The sequence below is a fragment of the Populus euphratica genome, unplaced genomic scaffold (genome assembly GCF_000495115.2).
Source record: "Populus euphratica unplaced genomic scaffold, PopEup_1.0 scaffold6.1, whole genome shotgun sequence".
Classification (NCBI taxonomy): domain Eukaryota; kingdom Viridiplantae; phylum Streptophyta; class Magnoliopsida; order Malpighiales; family Salicaceae; genus Populus; species Populus euphratica.
The window spans coordinates 1,191,689-1,205,640 of NW_011499849.1; the positions used below are offsets into that span (position 1 = coordinate 1,191,689).

General features: G+C 32.1%; 1 protein-coding gene and 1 long non-coding RNA gene across 5 annotated transcripts; both read left to right on the forward strand.

The window, feature by feature from the left end:
* The first annotated feature begins 3,292 nt into the window (after positions 1-3,292).
* On the forward strand, positions 3,293-4,176 carry LOC105120454 (uncharacterized). 2 transcript variants are annotated; one of them, XR_841334.1, is made up of 3 exons: positions 3,293-3,638; positions 3,756-3,858; positions 3,954-4,176. It is a non-coding gene; the product is annotated as an uncharacterized LOC105120454 (long non-coding RNA). The 2 variants fall into 2 exon arrangements; XR_841333.1 differs by having other exon boundaries at positions 3,756-4,176.
* A 5,628-nt stretch (positions 4,177-9,804) lies between these two features.
* Positions 9,805-13,226, forward strand: IRX9-L (Nucleotide-diphospho-sugar transferases superfamily protein). Of its 3 annotated transcripts, none has more exons than XM_011018651.1 (4): positions 9,806-10,964; positions 11,923-12,172; positions 12,288-12,500; positions 12,828-13,226. In XM_011018651.1, exons 1-3 carry the CDS (start codon positions 10,198-10,200, stop codon positions 12,456-12,458), a joined length of 1,188 nt encoding a protein of 395 aa, XP_011016953.1. In that variant the 5' UTR covers positions 9,806-10,197; the 3' UTR covers positions 12,459-12,500; positions 12,828-13,226. The 3 variants fall into 3 exon arrangements, with proteins under 3 accessions (XP_011016954.1, XP_011016953.1, XP_011016952.1); XM_011018650.1 differs by having other exon boundaries at positions 9,808-10,964; positions 12,844-13,226; XM_011018652.1 differs by lacking the exon at positions 12,828-13,226 and having other exon boundaries at positions 9,805-10,964; positions 12,277-12,398.
* The last annotated feature ends 726 nt before the right edge of the window (positions 13,227-13,952 follow it).

The following is a 13,952-nucleotide window of genomic DNA, read 5'->3' on the forward strand; positions in this document are numbered from 1 at the left end:
TGCATCGCGCCTTTCGGGTCCAAATTAGTCTGTGGAATATAAGTATTGTTCTCGAGTCCATGTACGTATAACGGAGAGTTCATTTTTTTCAATCACTCGGAGATTTAATTTAACATGACTAATTAGTTGCCACTAAAAAAACAAAATGGTTAAAATAATTCTCAGCGTTGAAGTGCACAAGTCATCTCCGAGCTCAAAAAACTTGACCCTGGGCCCTAGCAATAGCTACTGCTCGATCGAATTATTTGCCCACCAGCAAATATTGGACAGGTTCCATCCAGGATAACATACCGATGGAACACTTCAAGCCTTGCCCACGATGTAAGACCACACACACTCTTGTTGATGACCCAAACAGCCACCAATTCACTTGTACAAATGGCTTGCGAGCTTGCTCGACCAGAGCCTAGCCTATAGAGTCTACATTGTAGCTACACGGCCTAATACAGATAACTTTTTGTTTCTTTTTCAGTTTGAAAATAATAATTTTTTTTTAAAAAAAAAAAATTATATCAACATAATCGTGTCTGAAGGCCGAGTGTATAATTGGAAGAACGGGCCCAAAATGCTTGACTCGGGCCTGTATTCTGTGTATTCACTTGGAGTAAAAAGATTATTAAAGAAAGCCCGTGAGCTTATCCTCACCTTTACAATTTGGATTGAGCTTCGCCTAATTTAAGTGTATCCCAAGGTTGATGATTGATCTGAAGCGTGGGAGATTAAATTATAATTAAAAAGAAAAACACTGAGTGAGGAAGAGGATTTACTGTATCCTAGACTCGTAACACTGTTTATTCTAATAGTGTCAGGACAGAAATACCTTGGTGCTGTAAAAAAAATAAATTAGGGGTGGAGGACATTATGATTTTTTTATCGAGTCTTTATGATATAATTGTTATTTTTTCTTCTTAATTTTCATGCTCTCCCTTAAAGAAGCTCTTCAATTGGTTGTAATTTCATGTTTAATCCATCTTTTTTTTTATTATTTATTTTAGGGTTTTTATTTTTAATTTTATATTATTTTTATTCTTTCCTTCTATATTAAATTGTTTTAGAGCCAAGCTTTGTAATGTTTCCTGGTTATCTCATTCACATTGTTTAGGTTACAGATTTTAATTGGTTTTTCTAGTTTGATGGGTTTTTGTTTTTTTTATTGATTTTTTTTCAATTTTATTTTTTTATGTTGGATTTGCTTGGAATTAGACTTTTATTTTTTTTCTGTTTAAATTAGTTTATTTATTATTATTGTATGTTCTTTTATTATCTGTTTAAATTATACTATTTTTTTTTTTGCTTGGTCTAGTCTTTGCCTTGATTTATGTTTTTTTTTAACTTATTTAAAACATGTTTATATTGCCAAGGCGTCTTTTTTATCCAAAAAATTATTTTAGCTTGCGGAGTAGCGTATGTATACCCACAAATATAGTAAATCGCTAAACTTAAAGATTATGAACACCTATGAAAACAAGTTTTTATACTGAACTTCAGAGATAGTATGTATGATATATGTAATTATAAAAAAATGTAATGAAGAAGATGATAAGAGCATGGACCAGTAAATCTAGAAATTAGAACTTATGAAATTAGAATCTTGTCTTACTCGGCTGTTCTTTAATGTCTATATAGACACGAACCATGTTAATCTGTATAAGACAAGGATAAAGTAGGGAAAGAAATATTATATCTAAATTAATGACAATCATTCAAGGTAATAGTCTTTAATAATTGATGGTTCACCGTCGAGTGAAAAAGATAATGTCATGTAGATTATTCACTAGGTATAAGCATCCATAGCATAATTATCAAACTCAGTTATGATAGGAAGACTTGTGAGTATTTAATATCTTATACCAATTATACAAAGGGTACGTGGAGCAGCTTAGAACCTAGCTATTCTTGTCAAGGTCTATGTCTTCTAGGTTACTTCTATTCAAGCTAGTGCCTTTTAGCAGGTCCATTCCTCCACCCAGGAGTGTAGCTTTGTTGGATTATGTTAGTACCCTAGGCTCGATGTGAAATCTAGTTCATTATTGGTCGATTGGGTCAACAAGGCTCTTTGAAAGCTATGTCACCCATCCTGGGTCCAAATGAGTATTGGGTCACGTGGTGTGCAAGCCCAAATATGTGTAATTTGTAGTGGATCTTTAAGTACATTTCATAACCCGTTTGTATTTTAGAATCGTGTCACCCTCCTCCTTGGTGTCACGGATTTAGTGATCATATGTGCAAATCTCGTATCCATCATTGCTATTAGTAGAACTGAGTTTTCAAAATACTTGGAGACCGAAATGTTATCATTTAATAAGTAAGAGGACCAAAGTGAACTTTTGGCCTTGGAAACTGCCACCCAATTTATTCTTTTTTATACTCTGGTCCCCTTTGTTCCAATTATGACCCTTCTTAATATTTTTTGACGAGTATTGTGCATACAGTCCACTGTTGAAGAGGGAATTTCTGACCTGGGTTTTATTCAATGAATTTGATCGTCGAGGAGATTTGGTTTAGAATTGCAATAGTAACTTCTTGTTGGCAATTTGTCCGGATTTTATGGATGCAAAAATGGCAGTATATCCATGTTCACGATCAGCACTGGACTTTCGTTTCCTTAAATTGTCAAAAAAAATTTATCTAAAAAGATATAAAATCATCACATGAATTGATTGAATTTGCGAATTTGGTCGTGAAGAATTAATTTCCAAAATTTAATAATTAAAAGTCTTTTTTGAAAACTCAATTGGAGGAAGGATGTTAAGTTAACTGGGTTTTGTCTATTCTTTAAACTATTTTTTTTTTCGTCAAAACTTTTTGTTTTTTTAATTTTGTTTAATGAACAGGACTGTATCGTTTTTTTTTTTTTTAGGATTAGGATCCTGCATACAAAGATTTAAGTGCCCATGTTTTACACTGAACATGAGATTCATTATATATATATATATATTGAAAATTAAAAAAAATCATTTTCATTTTCTTTTTCTTTGTGTTTTATTTACTTTAATGGACAGATATCATACTATTAACATGATTAACAAAGAAACAAATCTTAATGACATTGTTTGTGATAGATTGGAGGTCCTAATTGTAAGAAAAAAAGAAGAGAGATCCTGGAATGTAAAACTACATTTTTCAATATATTTTTTAAAATTTATTTTTAATATTAATATATAAAAAATCAAAAAATCAAAATTTTGATTAATATTAATATATAAAAAATTAAAAAAATCAATATTTTGAAAAAAAAAAATTAACTACGCTTCCAAACACCAATTTGGATTCTTTTTGGGCGGGTCTTTGCCGGCTTAGACCGGACTGCCATCCCTGCTTTCGACCCAACACACAAGCTCTGCTTTCTTGTGGCTACTGGGGTCAGTGGCAGAGAGCCAGAGCACACTGCTCCATGCCCACTTCAAGTCCGCAACTAGAACATCATCTTTTTTTGGCTAAAACATTTTCTGTTTAACCAACCAGCGAAACTCCCCATTTCAACAGCAAGATTTACTACCATTGCATTTAGGAGATGGGATATTTGATTATGGTGTGGAGATGTGAAAACGTACACCTGCAAAAATGAAGGTTGTTGCTGATGAACGTTTGACTCCAATAAAGCAGGATACCAAGAAGGGAAGACTTCGTTATTACCCGTAAGTTCTGTTCTTTTTGCTTGTTTTTTTTTTTCCCGAATTATTCCACATCTCTTTGTGCCAATGCACTTAGCTCTTGTTGCTGCCTTGTTTTTATTGTTTCTGGTTTTTATTCAGCTACAATATAAATTGGAATCACGGGTTGCTTCCACAAAGTTGGGAAGACCCGTCATTTGCATTCAATGAAAGTTGAAGGGGCATTCGGAGATTAATGATCCTGGTACAATCTTGTCTTACATATATATGTGATTCTGATATAAATATTGCTTTGATAACTAAGATGAATACGTGTTTAATGACTTTTTTCGATTTTAGTTGATGTTTCTGTCATTGACGAGGGGGAGCTCAATTGGAAAATAGTTGCCATTTCTTTTGATGACCCAAAAGCTTCCCTTGTCAATGATGTTGAAAAACATTTTCCAGCAATACTTGTCTTTTCTCCTCGATTATGTATCTTTTGACTAAAGTAACAAATACGCGTTGTTGTTTAGTTGTGATGTCAGAGTTTGAAGCTAAGACAATTTGAGACTTGTTTCTGGACTAAACACTACAAAATTATTCTGCAATTATAATAGTATAAGCATTTGCATTGTGCAGTGCTGATTGTTGTGTGGAATAGAAAAGTGTCTTATTTGCTCCCATGAGCCATATGATCGTGAACAACGTTGGATTTGGTTGTTTTAGATTGTAATACTTGTATGTAGAAGGAAGATTGAATGATAGTTGAATTTTTTCCAGGAGTTATGTATGTTTAAACTACAGGTTGAGAAATAGACCCTTCAAGAGCTTGTTTGAGCTGTAGGTTGAGCGTGAATGTTTTTTTTTTTTTTGACCTTTGAGTACTTAGGGTCATGACCATTCATGGATAGATTAAACTTTTTGGATAGAAAACTCTATTGTAGTAGTTATGATTGTTCATAAACTATAAATTGAAGTGTTGGGAATACTTGTAAATATATCTTCTTCTAGAAAAAATATCTTTCTTTTTAATTTCTAAAAGAAATCTTGAAAGGTGCCATCCTAGATTTTCTAGTGGCTTTGATGAGAGCTGGAGTGTGTTTGCTTTGAAACCTATAACAAACTACATTTATAATGATAGCAAATACCACTTTAAAGAGACAGAATATTTGTTTATTGATTAAAAGTCATTTATTCATCCCTTAAATCCCCAAGTATCACCGAACTCCACTTTGATTTCTGGTAATACATTAATATATATTAAAGAATAATATAAATTTTATCTTAGAATATATCTTAAATTAATAATTTAAATCATTAGATTAAGATAATTTTTTAACATGATTTTAAAATCTCGTTAATTAAACAATTATAAATTCAAATCTCACTACTCCATTTTAATTAATAAAACTAACGAGTGGCATGGATACTTTTACAGTTTATGAGTGCCTTAGGGGCATATAGAATCGTTTTATTTTGGTGAACAATGAGAAATGTTTCATTAAATGTAATCCAGAACCAAATAATTCCATTCCTTGTGATGTTCCCGCAGAATCCTTTCAACATTTACTTTCAGGCACCGTAGTCGCCTCGTCTCCAAATTTCATTTTGAATGAATACATATAGATGACTTTCTTGCAATGGTGTTGCTTAATTTTTCCTTGACTTGTGAGTTTCACTGGTGCAAACTCACTTCAAACTGCTGATCTGAAGCCTGCTGCCGTTTCTAGTTGATAAAGCATCACCTGCTCTTGTTTTGTTTCTCTGCGAGAAGAGGGTTCAGCAAAAACATGATGATTTCGACCACAATACCATTATTTCCTTGTAATACACTATTCTGATATATATTTTTTTCAAGAGAGCGCTTTACCATTACGAACTTTAACCTACTTCTAACTGTGCTTTTATATTCATTTTTAGGTGATGCCTCTTGACCAATTCTTGCTGTACGTTTTCCGCGCATAGGAGATTCTTTTGCAATGGCCGCCTGGCGTGCTGCATGCAGACACAGTTTATGTAAATGAAAGCTGTCAAATTATCTTGCTTCTGGCTTTGATTAATTGACCAATTTGATTGATCTTAGTATGCTATAAGGATTGAGTCTTCTATGAGAGGCTGAGGAGGCTTCAATGACAGAAGCTTTTAAGGAGGTTGGGCCTCTTAAAGTCATCTGTAGATGGTCATTAAGGGTAAATCATGGTCTTCCCTTAAACTATAGTTGTAGAGAGCCTCCAATGTTGACATGTGTTAAAGCCAAAGACCAGACCCCGGCGGTTACCATGCACACTAGCCCACTGGATTACGTATTATATCTCTTAATCGTAATTATTAATCTAGTGACCCGACCCTACATTACAAATGGAATCTCGGTGCTCCGAGGTTGGCGCACGCTGTGTTTTACAAATTAAAGCCACTGTTTTGAAACCCCAGCCAGCAGTTGACTTATGATTTAGGTCAAAAATTAGATTGACTTTTGATTCAGTTAATTTGAGGAAAATTCAGTTAAAAATCATTGATTTTTTTTATAAAATAAAAAAATTAAATTAATATAAGTCAAGTTGAAATTAACTCAACTAATCAATAACCCGGAACTTTTGGATTGAATCCAAATCAGTTTTAAAAACTATAATTAAATCATCACTAGCCCTGCAAAATCCTCTATTTGGCAAAGAGTTTATTTATTATATTATATTATACCATGGCAAATAGTTAAATCAATTTCCAAAAAATGATTTTGTTGCTATCTCATTATATCAGATCAGTTTCAGAGAAAGAAACATAAAAAAAAAATATAGCAGTAGATTCTAATTAATAAGCATGACAATATATCCTAAACAATTGAAACTTATAGTTATAACTAGTTTTTGTCACGCACGATGTATAGTTATAACTAGTTTTTGTCACGCACAGTGGTAAAATTTCAAATTAATTTTGAATATAATAAAAATATATATATCAATGTTACGGAAGTGTTTTACATGAATACAAAGATTTTATTTACACTTAATTAAATAAATTTTAAAAAATATATATGAATCGATAAATAAATAGTAAAAGAATTGTTAATACTTAATACTAATTAAATATTTAAATGGAAAGTTAATATTTATTTTAAAATTAAAAAAAAAAAACAAAATATGCAGATATTTAACCCTAATTATTCTTTTTAATTTATGCAATTTTTTTTATCTAAAAGGTTGTTTTTTCTTACCAAAGAAAAATTATTTTCATTTTTATAAATGAATTATGCAAACAAATTTTATTTATATCAAATATAAAAAAATTAAAGATAAATTATAATAATCTTTTTGAAACATCATAAAAATACAAAATATTTTTTTTAAAATAATCACAATCTTTTAAAAAAAAAATGAACTAAGAAGTTTTAAAAATTAGAGAGAGGGGTATTAGTTGATATTTAAATAAAAAATAATGTAAAGTAAAAAAAATATAAAAATAGAGAGGGTCTTAATTAAATTATTTAAGAAATAATCAAAATAAAAAAAAAGTATCAGCTAAGCATACATGTATGGTTTAAAAGAAACACTCGGGCCTTGTTTAAGTTTTTTTCTTACTTCACTTATTTTTTCACTCGGGCCTTGTTTAAGTTTTTTTCTTACTTCACTTTTTTTTTTTATTAAAAAAACAGATGACATGTTGTGTGGTAAAAAGATATACGAAGATTTTTGCCTTAACAATCCATTTTTCATCATATTTTCACCATAAAAATCTATATAAAACACCGAAAGACCTAAAATTTACTAAAAATGAAAATTAATTAAATATAAAAATTAACCTCATTTGCCTTTCCAACCATGATTAGAAATATCTCCAATAAACTCATTTTGGGAACAAAAAACTCATTGACACAAATATCCTTCTTTTTAGTGGTTAGATTACAAATATCCTTCTATTTTTTTGGTTAATTAATAACCTTATTGTTTTTTATCAAACTTGTCTCTCATTTTTTAAACCCAAGAACTTGAAAATGAATCAAACCAAAAGGTTATAGACCAAAACATAAATTCTAAAAACTTTAAAATTAATCAAGCATTTTCTCTGTGATTTACATTAGGGTCATCTTATTTTAATTTCATCTGTATACTATAATTTTAAACTTTATCTCATGAAATTACATCACAGAAGGAATATATTAAAAAATAAGAAGATGAAATTAAAAAATTTAACGACCCATCTACGTAAAAATATTGAATTTGAACAAAGGTAAGTACGAGATTAGTATCTATGTTCATGGCGATCATGATGTTACTCATCCAACAATCAAAATTCTAAAGTATTTCATATGCAAGTTTCATGGCAGTAAAAAAACTGGAATAAAATACTTTATGGATGCTAATGTTGGTAATAAAATCATACTTGAATTTGATATAGATAATTTGGGTCATAATAACAATGATGGTGATGTTGACAACATTATAGGTGTTTATAATATATGAAGAATGTAAATCTTAATAATTTAGATAGTGAAAGAATTGACGATGATATTTTAAGTATAGAAAGAGCTAATAGAATTGACGAGGTTAGTAATGAATATACAAAATATAGGAAAGATGATGATAATAATGAGAAAGATGATTATTATATTTCTTTTAATAAAAAGGAATTTGAATTTGTTATTAAAGTAGAACACAAATGAATTGATGTTTAGAAGATGATTTATGTTTCAATAAAAGTTTGGATGATGATTTAGAATGAAAGAATAATCAGAAAATAAATTCTAAAGAGGATGATTTTGATGTTGAGGTAGTGCAAAATTAAATAGTAGTTATGAGGAAGTTGAAGATGGAAGTGAACAAGTTTAAATGTAAGATATTAAAGTGAAAGTTGATAAATCAATAAAGTTTAAAAATGTCAATCATTTCAGGAATTTTTTTTTGAGAATACAAAGTATAACATGAATATCATGTGAAGAGATATATTAATAATAATAATAATAAAAAGTTAGAATTACATGCATTGATAATGGTTGTGAGAGGAAGGTTTATACTTTTGTTGTCCCGATAACAAGATTGTCATGATAAAGACTTTAAATCTACATTTAATACCCTGATAATTGTCATTTTTTCACATTTCTTGCATTTGTTATACTTAAATTTTAGTACATTCAAGATGTTGCATGTTTATAAGCTATTATTAGGTTTTGATGAATATGAAAACATGTATTCAACTTTGTTTGCTATAAATTTTGGGTTATTATTGAGAATGAAGAAGTTTGGGCTATTATTAGCTATAAATGAAATGAATTTTATGTTAGCAGTGTGTGTAGAGGATTTTGGGTTTAGATTGGGCAAATATAATTATGAGTTTTGTGCGATAAAATGATAAAGATTTGTTGAAAATATTTGTTTTGATGAATTTTTTTTTTTTTTTTTATATTTATTAGAGATATCAAGGAACGAGGGAAATCATTCGTGAATAGTTGTGTTCACGGGTAATGTCAAGGGAAAAGGGATTGAATTTGTTATAAACACGAAGTTGGTGATATTTTTGTAAATCCAAATCCCCGTCTAAAAACTATTTTTTCACAAAAATTGACAATGATAATGTAGTTATGACAAAGGTCATGTATTGGCAATTATTTTTTTTTATTTTTAACAAATAAAAGTTTTTTAATTATTAATTGAAAATAATAACAAACTTATAAATATTATGATATTTTTTAATTTTTTGTGTGTAGAATGTGAAGTTTTATAAAATTATTAAAGTTAAGGAAATAAAATGTAATTTTTTAAAAAATTAGGGTAAAATAAAAAATCAATCAAACTATAAAATTTTCTATAATTATACCATAATAAAAAAAATTATTATTTTTTGTGTCGAATATCATCATCTTGGTTTTAATTTTTTTCAAGTAATAAAATCTTATTTTATTTTTTCCAAATCAAGTATTAATTTCCATGGCAAGTTATCAAAATAAATTATCATGTTTAAAAAGACAGGATTGACAAAACAATTAGGTGATTATAATAGAAAACGATTCAAAGATTAAAAGAAAAGGAAAATGAAAGAAATACAGTGCAAATCCATAATTAACACTGAAGTAATTTTATAGTAATTAAAAATTAATTATTTGCATCTTATTAATTATCTCATTAAAGAAAAAAGACGGATACAAAGAGAAGAAGAAATAAAATAAAAAACTGTATGCAAATAATGTGTGCGTCTGAGATATACGGCAAGAGACGCGTAGACTTTCCAAGTACAAGCAACCACTTGTCGTTCGTTAAATGGAACACCACCGCGTAATTTAGCGCTAAATCAACCCCTCCCTCCAGCTGGACCGTGCTCCGCCCCCAGCTATCCCTTCAACGATCTCCTCTTCCCCGCTCCGCGCTAGAAATATTAAAAAAAGGGGGCACCAGATCTTAGCCTTCCATCTCTGAAATCCACTACCATCGCCTCTAAAAGCATCCGAACAAAATCTTGAAATCTAAAATCCATTTTCATTCTATAAATTTTTTTAAAAAAACTGGAAATCATAAATTCCATTTAACTTCATTTTAGGGTTTTTTCATGTGGATTAGTCTCCATCGTCCATCAAATCTTGATTTGATAATGTAAGCTGCTCAAAACCAATAAAATGGCATCAATCCGTCGAACACTCTCACAGGTTTACCAAGACCGCAGCTACCAAAATGGCGTCGCTTCAGCACAAGCTCACAAGCTCTTCAGCACTAACAACAACAGCGGCAAATATTCTTCCTGGACCTCCACCTCCGCCGCCGCAGCAGCTTCCGTCTATCTCCGCCGCAAAGGATTTCGCAGATCCTTTTATAGGTGCACGATATTCTTCATCCTAGGGCTTTTGCTTGGTATCTTCCCGTTCGGTCAAGTGGATAACGATATCAATAAGCATGATTTCTCCTTCGAAATGAAGCCGCCAGATGTCAATGTCCAATTGGACACCAAAGATAATTTCGCTCTCGCTGCCGTGTCCCTCGGCGTCGAGAAAACGACACCGCAATTGGATCGATTTTCAAGGTTTGATTATGCAGAGAGAAAGCAAGTGATTGTGATAACACCGACATATAATCGAGCATTACAAGCTTACTTCCTGAATAGATTAGGTCAGGTGTTGAGGTTAGTGCAGCCGCCATTGTTGTGGATTGTGGTGGAGATGACGTCAGCATCGGCCGAGACAGCGGAGATATTGAGGAAAACCGGGGTGATGTATAGGCATTTGGTTTGTGTTAATAAGAATAACACGAATGTGAAGGACAGAGGAGTGCATCAGAGGAATGCGGGATTGGAGCATATAGAAAGGCATAGACTTGATGGGATTGTGTATTTTGCTGATGATGATAATGTATATTCGCTTGAATTGTTTGAGAGCTTGAGAAATATCAGGTGAATTTTCTTTGTTTTTTTTCATTAATTAATTTTGCTAAGTGTCTTTTATGCCTGTCTGTGTGTTGTTGGAATGCTAACTTGTGGAATTCTGGTTTTTTTGTATGTAGTGATGTGTGTGTTAGTTAGGGGATTAAGTTTGTGTGTCTCTGGTTGCTCTAAGAAATTAGGTTTAATTTTGCTTGGTTGCTAATGGGGAAATGCTCTTTAGTCGCCACCTTTTCTATTGGTTATTTGATGGTACCTTAAATAGGGAGGCATTTGATTGCTTACATTTTTTGGTTGTTGGTACTGTCTGTTTTCCAGATTAGGTCCATATGTTTCTGTTTTATTTACATTTTTTGTTTATCTATTCATTTGATTCAGCAGATTGATCGACTTCCTGTTTACAGCAAATCTTCCGTGCTGATGGGTTTTCTGTATTTTAAGTTTTTAAGCTGTGAAGAGGTTGTTAGTAAGATAACTCAAGACACGAGGGGGTTATTATTATTTGTTTTCTTGTGCTTTATACGCCACCTTGTCCTGCCATCTTTCTTTTTTTGATTTGTTTGTTTACTCGGGTTATATACTTTCAGCTGCTTAAGAAATGTTATTTCATCACTTGTCATGAGACTTTATTGATGGAAAACTTTATAAACTCCCTGATTTTTTGTATTATCTCCAGTGGGAAAAAGGAAACAAGAAGGAATTGATGAGAACTTGCAAATCTAGCCACTTAATTTTCAAGCCTTTTTTTTTTTTTTGCAAAGGAAACTGAGAATAACTTTACCTGTCTCTAGTAAAGATGCTGATTCTGTTCAGCTGATATAGGTAGATATTCTTGTTGTTGCAATGGTGTGGATTTCGCATACATGTTGTTCACAGACCTTTTAACTTTGAAGCTTAATTGTTATGGAGTTGGTGCTCTTTTCCTATGCTTTCATTCACAAATTTCTCGTATTGCATGCTTGTTTTGTAGTCATTTTGGCACTTGGCCTGTTGCAATGCTTGCACAAAGCAAAAACAAAGCAATTGTGGAAGGTCCGGTATGCAATGCCAGTCAAGTAATTGGATGGCATACAAATGAGAAAAGTAAAAGACTCCGCAGGTTTCATGTTGATATGTCTGGATTTGCTTTCAACAGCACTATCTTGTGGGACCCAAAGAGGTGGAACCGCCCCTTTTCAAATCCAATTCGACAGTTAGATACAGTGAAGGAGGGTTTTCAAGTATGCATCATGCCAATCGCATTTTGTGGATGTTCCTGATATTGCTTTAAATATGTCAAATACTATGTTTGATATTCAATCCCCTCTATTCCCTGATTTTTTAGCTTTTTCACAGGAGACCACATTCATTGAGCAAGTGGTAGAAGATGAAAGTCAAATGGAAAGTGTACCGCCCAGCTGTTCAAGGATACTGAACTGGCATCTTCATTTAGATGCTCATGGTCTTGTCTATCCCAGAGGCTGGCTGCTCCAGAAGAACCTAGAAGTTGTTCAGCCCATCACGTGATTGAGCTTCAAAGTGCAATTTTGATGCTAAAGATCAAGAGAGGTATGCTGTCAAACTTTTCACGAGTAGTGCTGTTATGCCTTTTGGATTATAGACTTTAATTTCAACCGTTGTTGTTGTGATCCAAACAACAAGAACAAAACAAAGTGTTGGGAAAGATTAACCTCCCTCAAAAATTAAACAAGGGAGAAATATACCGACCAAAAAGAAATTCACCTCCACTCAAATGGTGGTTCTATTTTATTTTCCACTTGTAATACTCTATGGATTATCAATTTTATGCTTTTTCAAAGAAAAGAAAAGAAAGGAAAGGAAAGGAAAAAAGAAAGGTTATCTTGGAAAGGTTAACATTTATTTTCACACTCTCAGTTCTTGCTTCGTGCAGTGGCTTGTCATCCCCAACCATTTTTTTGCTTCATTTGTGACATCTTCATCAAGCAGCCTCCATAGATACTCAGCAGCCTATGACAAAGAAACAGGAGTATTTGTTTGGGCATAATTTCTTAGAATGATATTCTTTGTTAGAAACAAGAATGCCCTTTTTGTTGTAGAGTTCTGGTGCTTGATTCTTGTGGGGATTTATTGCGTAATTTCTTAAGATTTGCCCCCCGGCATCTAAAAACAGATGTATGTGCGTTTGAGGACAGCCAGGACGGCTGTTGTGGATGCATTCTTTGTATTTGAGTGGTAGGCCTTTCAAAAGAATCAAGAAAATTGCAAGTTGTAAAAGTTAGTTGTTATAAAAGTTACCTTGATGTTTCTGGCGTTGCCCTTGCCTTTTTTTTTTTTTTTTTTTTTATCTTTGTCCATCCAAGTTTTAATTCCATGTTGATTGCATAAAAACAGCTTTCTGCCCGAGCGGCCGTTGCACGAGATTAACTCGTGCTCGGTATTATTTTTGTTTAGATTCCTTGCATCTTGGCTAACCATCGTGTGGTAATGTAATTTTCACAATTGAGAGGTACAAGCTCTTTCCTTTTCTTAGCATGAATATATCAACGCCCAGTATCCGCTTATGAAAAGAATCGAAATTGGACATTGAATCATTTTTTCTTGTCACAGCATGGAAGCATAGGTAACAGTCTTTCATCGCCTGAGCAGCTGCTAAACTACTATGAACCATTCACATTGAACGAGTCAAACTGTTCAATATACACTAGGGTTGCATATGGTTAGTATCCAAAAACAGATACATGTTTGGTTGAGTAAAAAGACATACACTTGTCTCTGGGATAGTTTTAAAATGATTTTTTGCAGTTGGAGGGTAAAAATTACAGGAAAACATGTTTTTGATTTTTTTATCCTCACTGTCTTCATCTTACCTATACAGTGAGTGATTCGATGACCCCTTCACCATGGCTAAATGCAAGTGTCTGGACAACGGCGAGGATATGATATGCTTTAAGGCATTCTAGCCTATGCAAGTATTAAACAAGATGCAGATTTACCTTGGCCCAGAACAAGTTCAAATCAACAAAAATCTAGAAAAAATAA

Coding starts and splice junctions, on each gene's coding strand:
- IRX9-L (XM_011018651.1), top strand. CDS start 10,198: ATGGCATCAATCCGTCGAACACTCTCACAGGTTTACCAAGACCGCAGC. Junction 10,965..11,922: donor GAGAGCTTGAGAAATATCAG/GTGAATTTTCTT, acceptor CTTGTTTTGTAG/TCATTTTGGCACTTGGCCTG. Junction 12,173..12,287: donor CAGTGAAGGAGGGTTTTCAA/GTATGCATCATG, acceptor GCTTTTTCACAG/GAGACCACATTCATTGAGCA.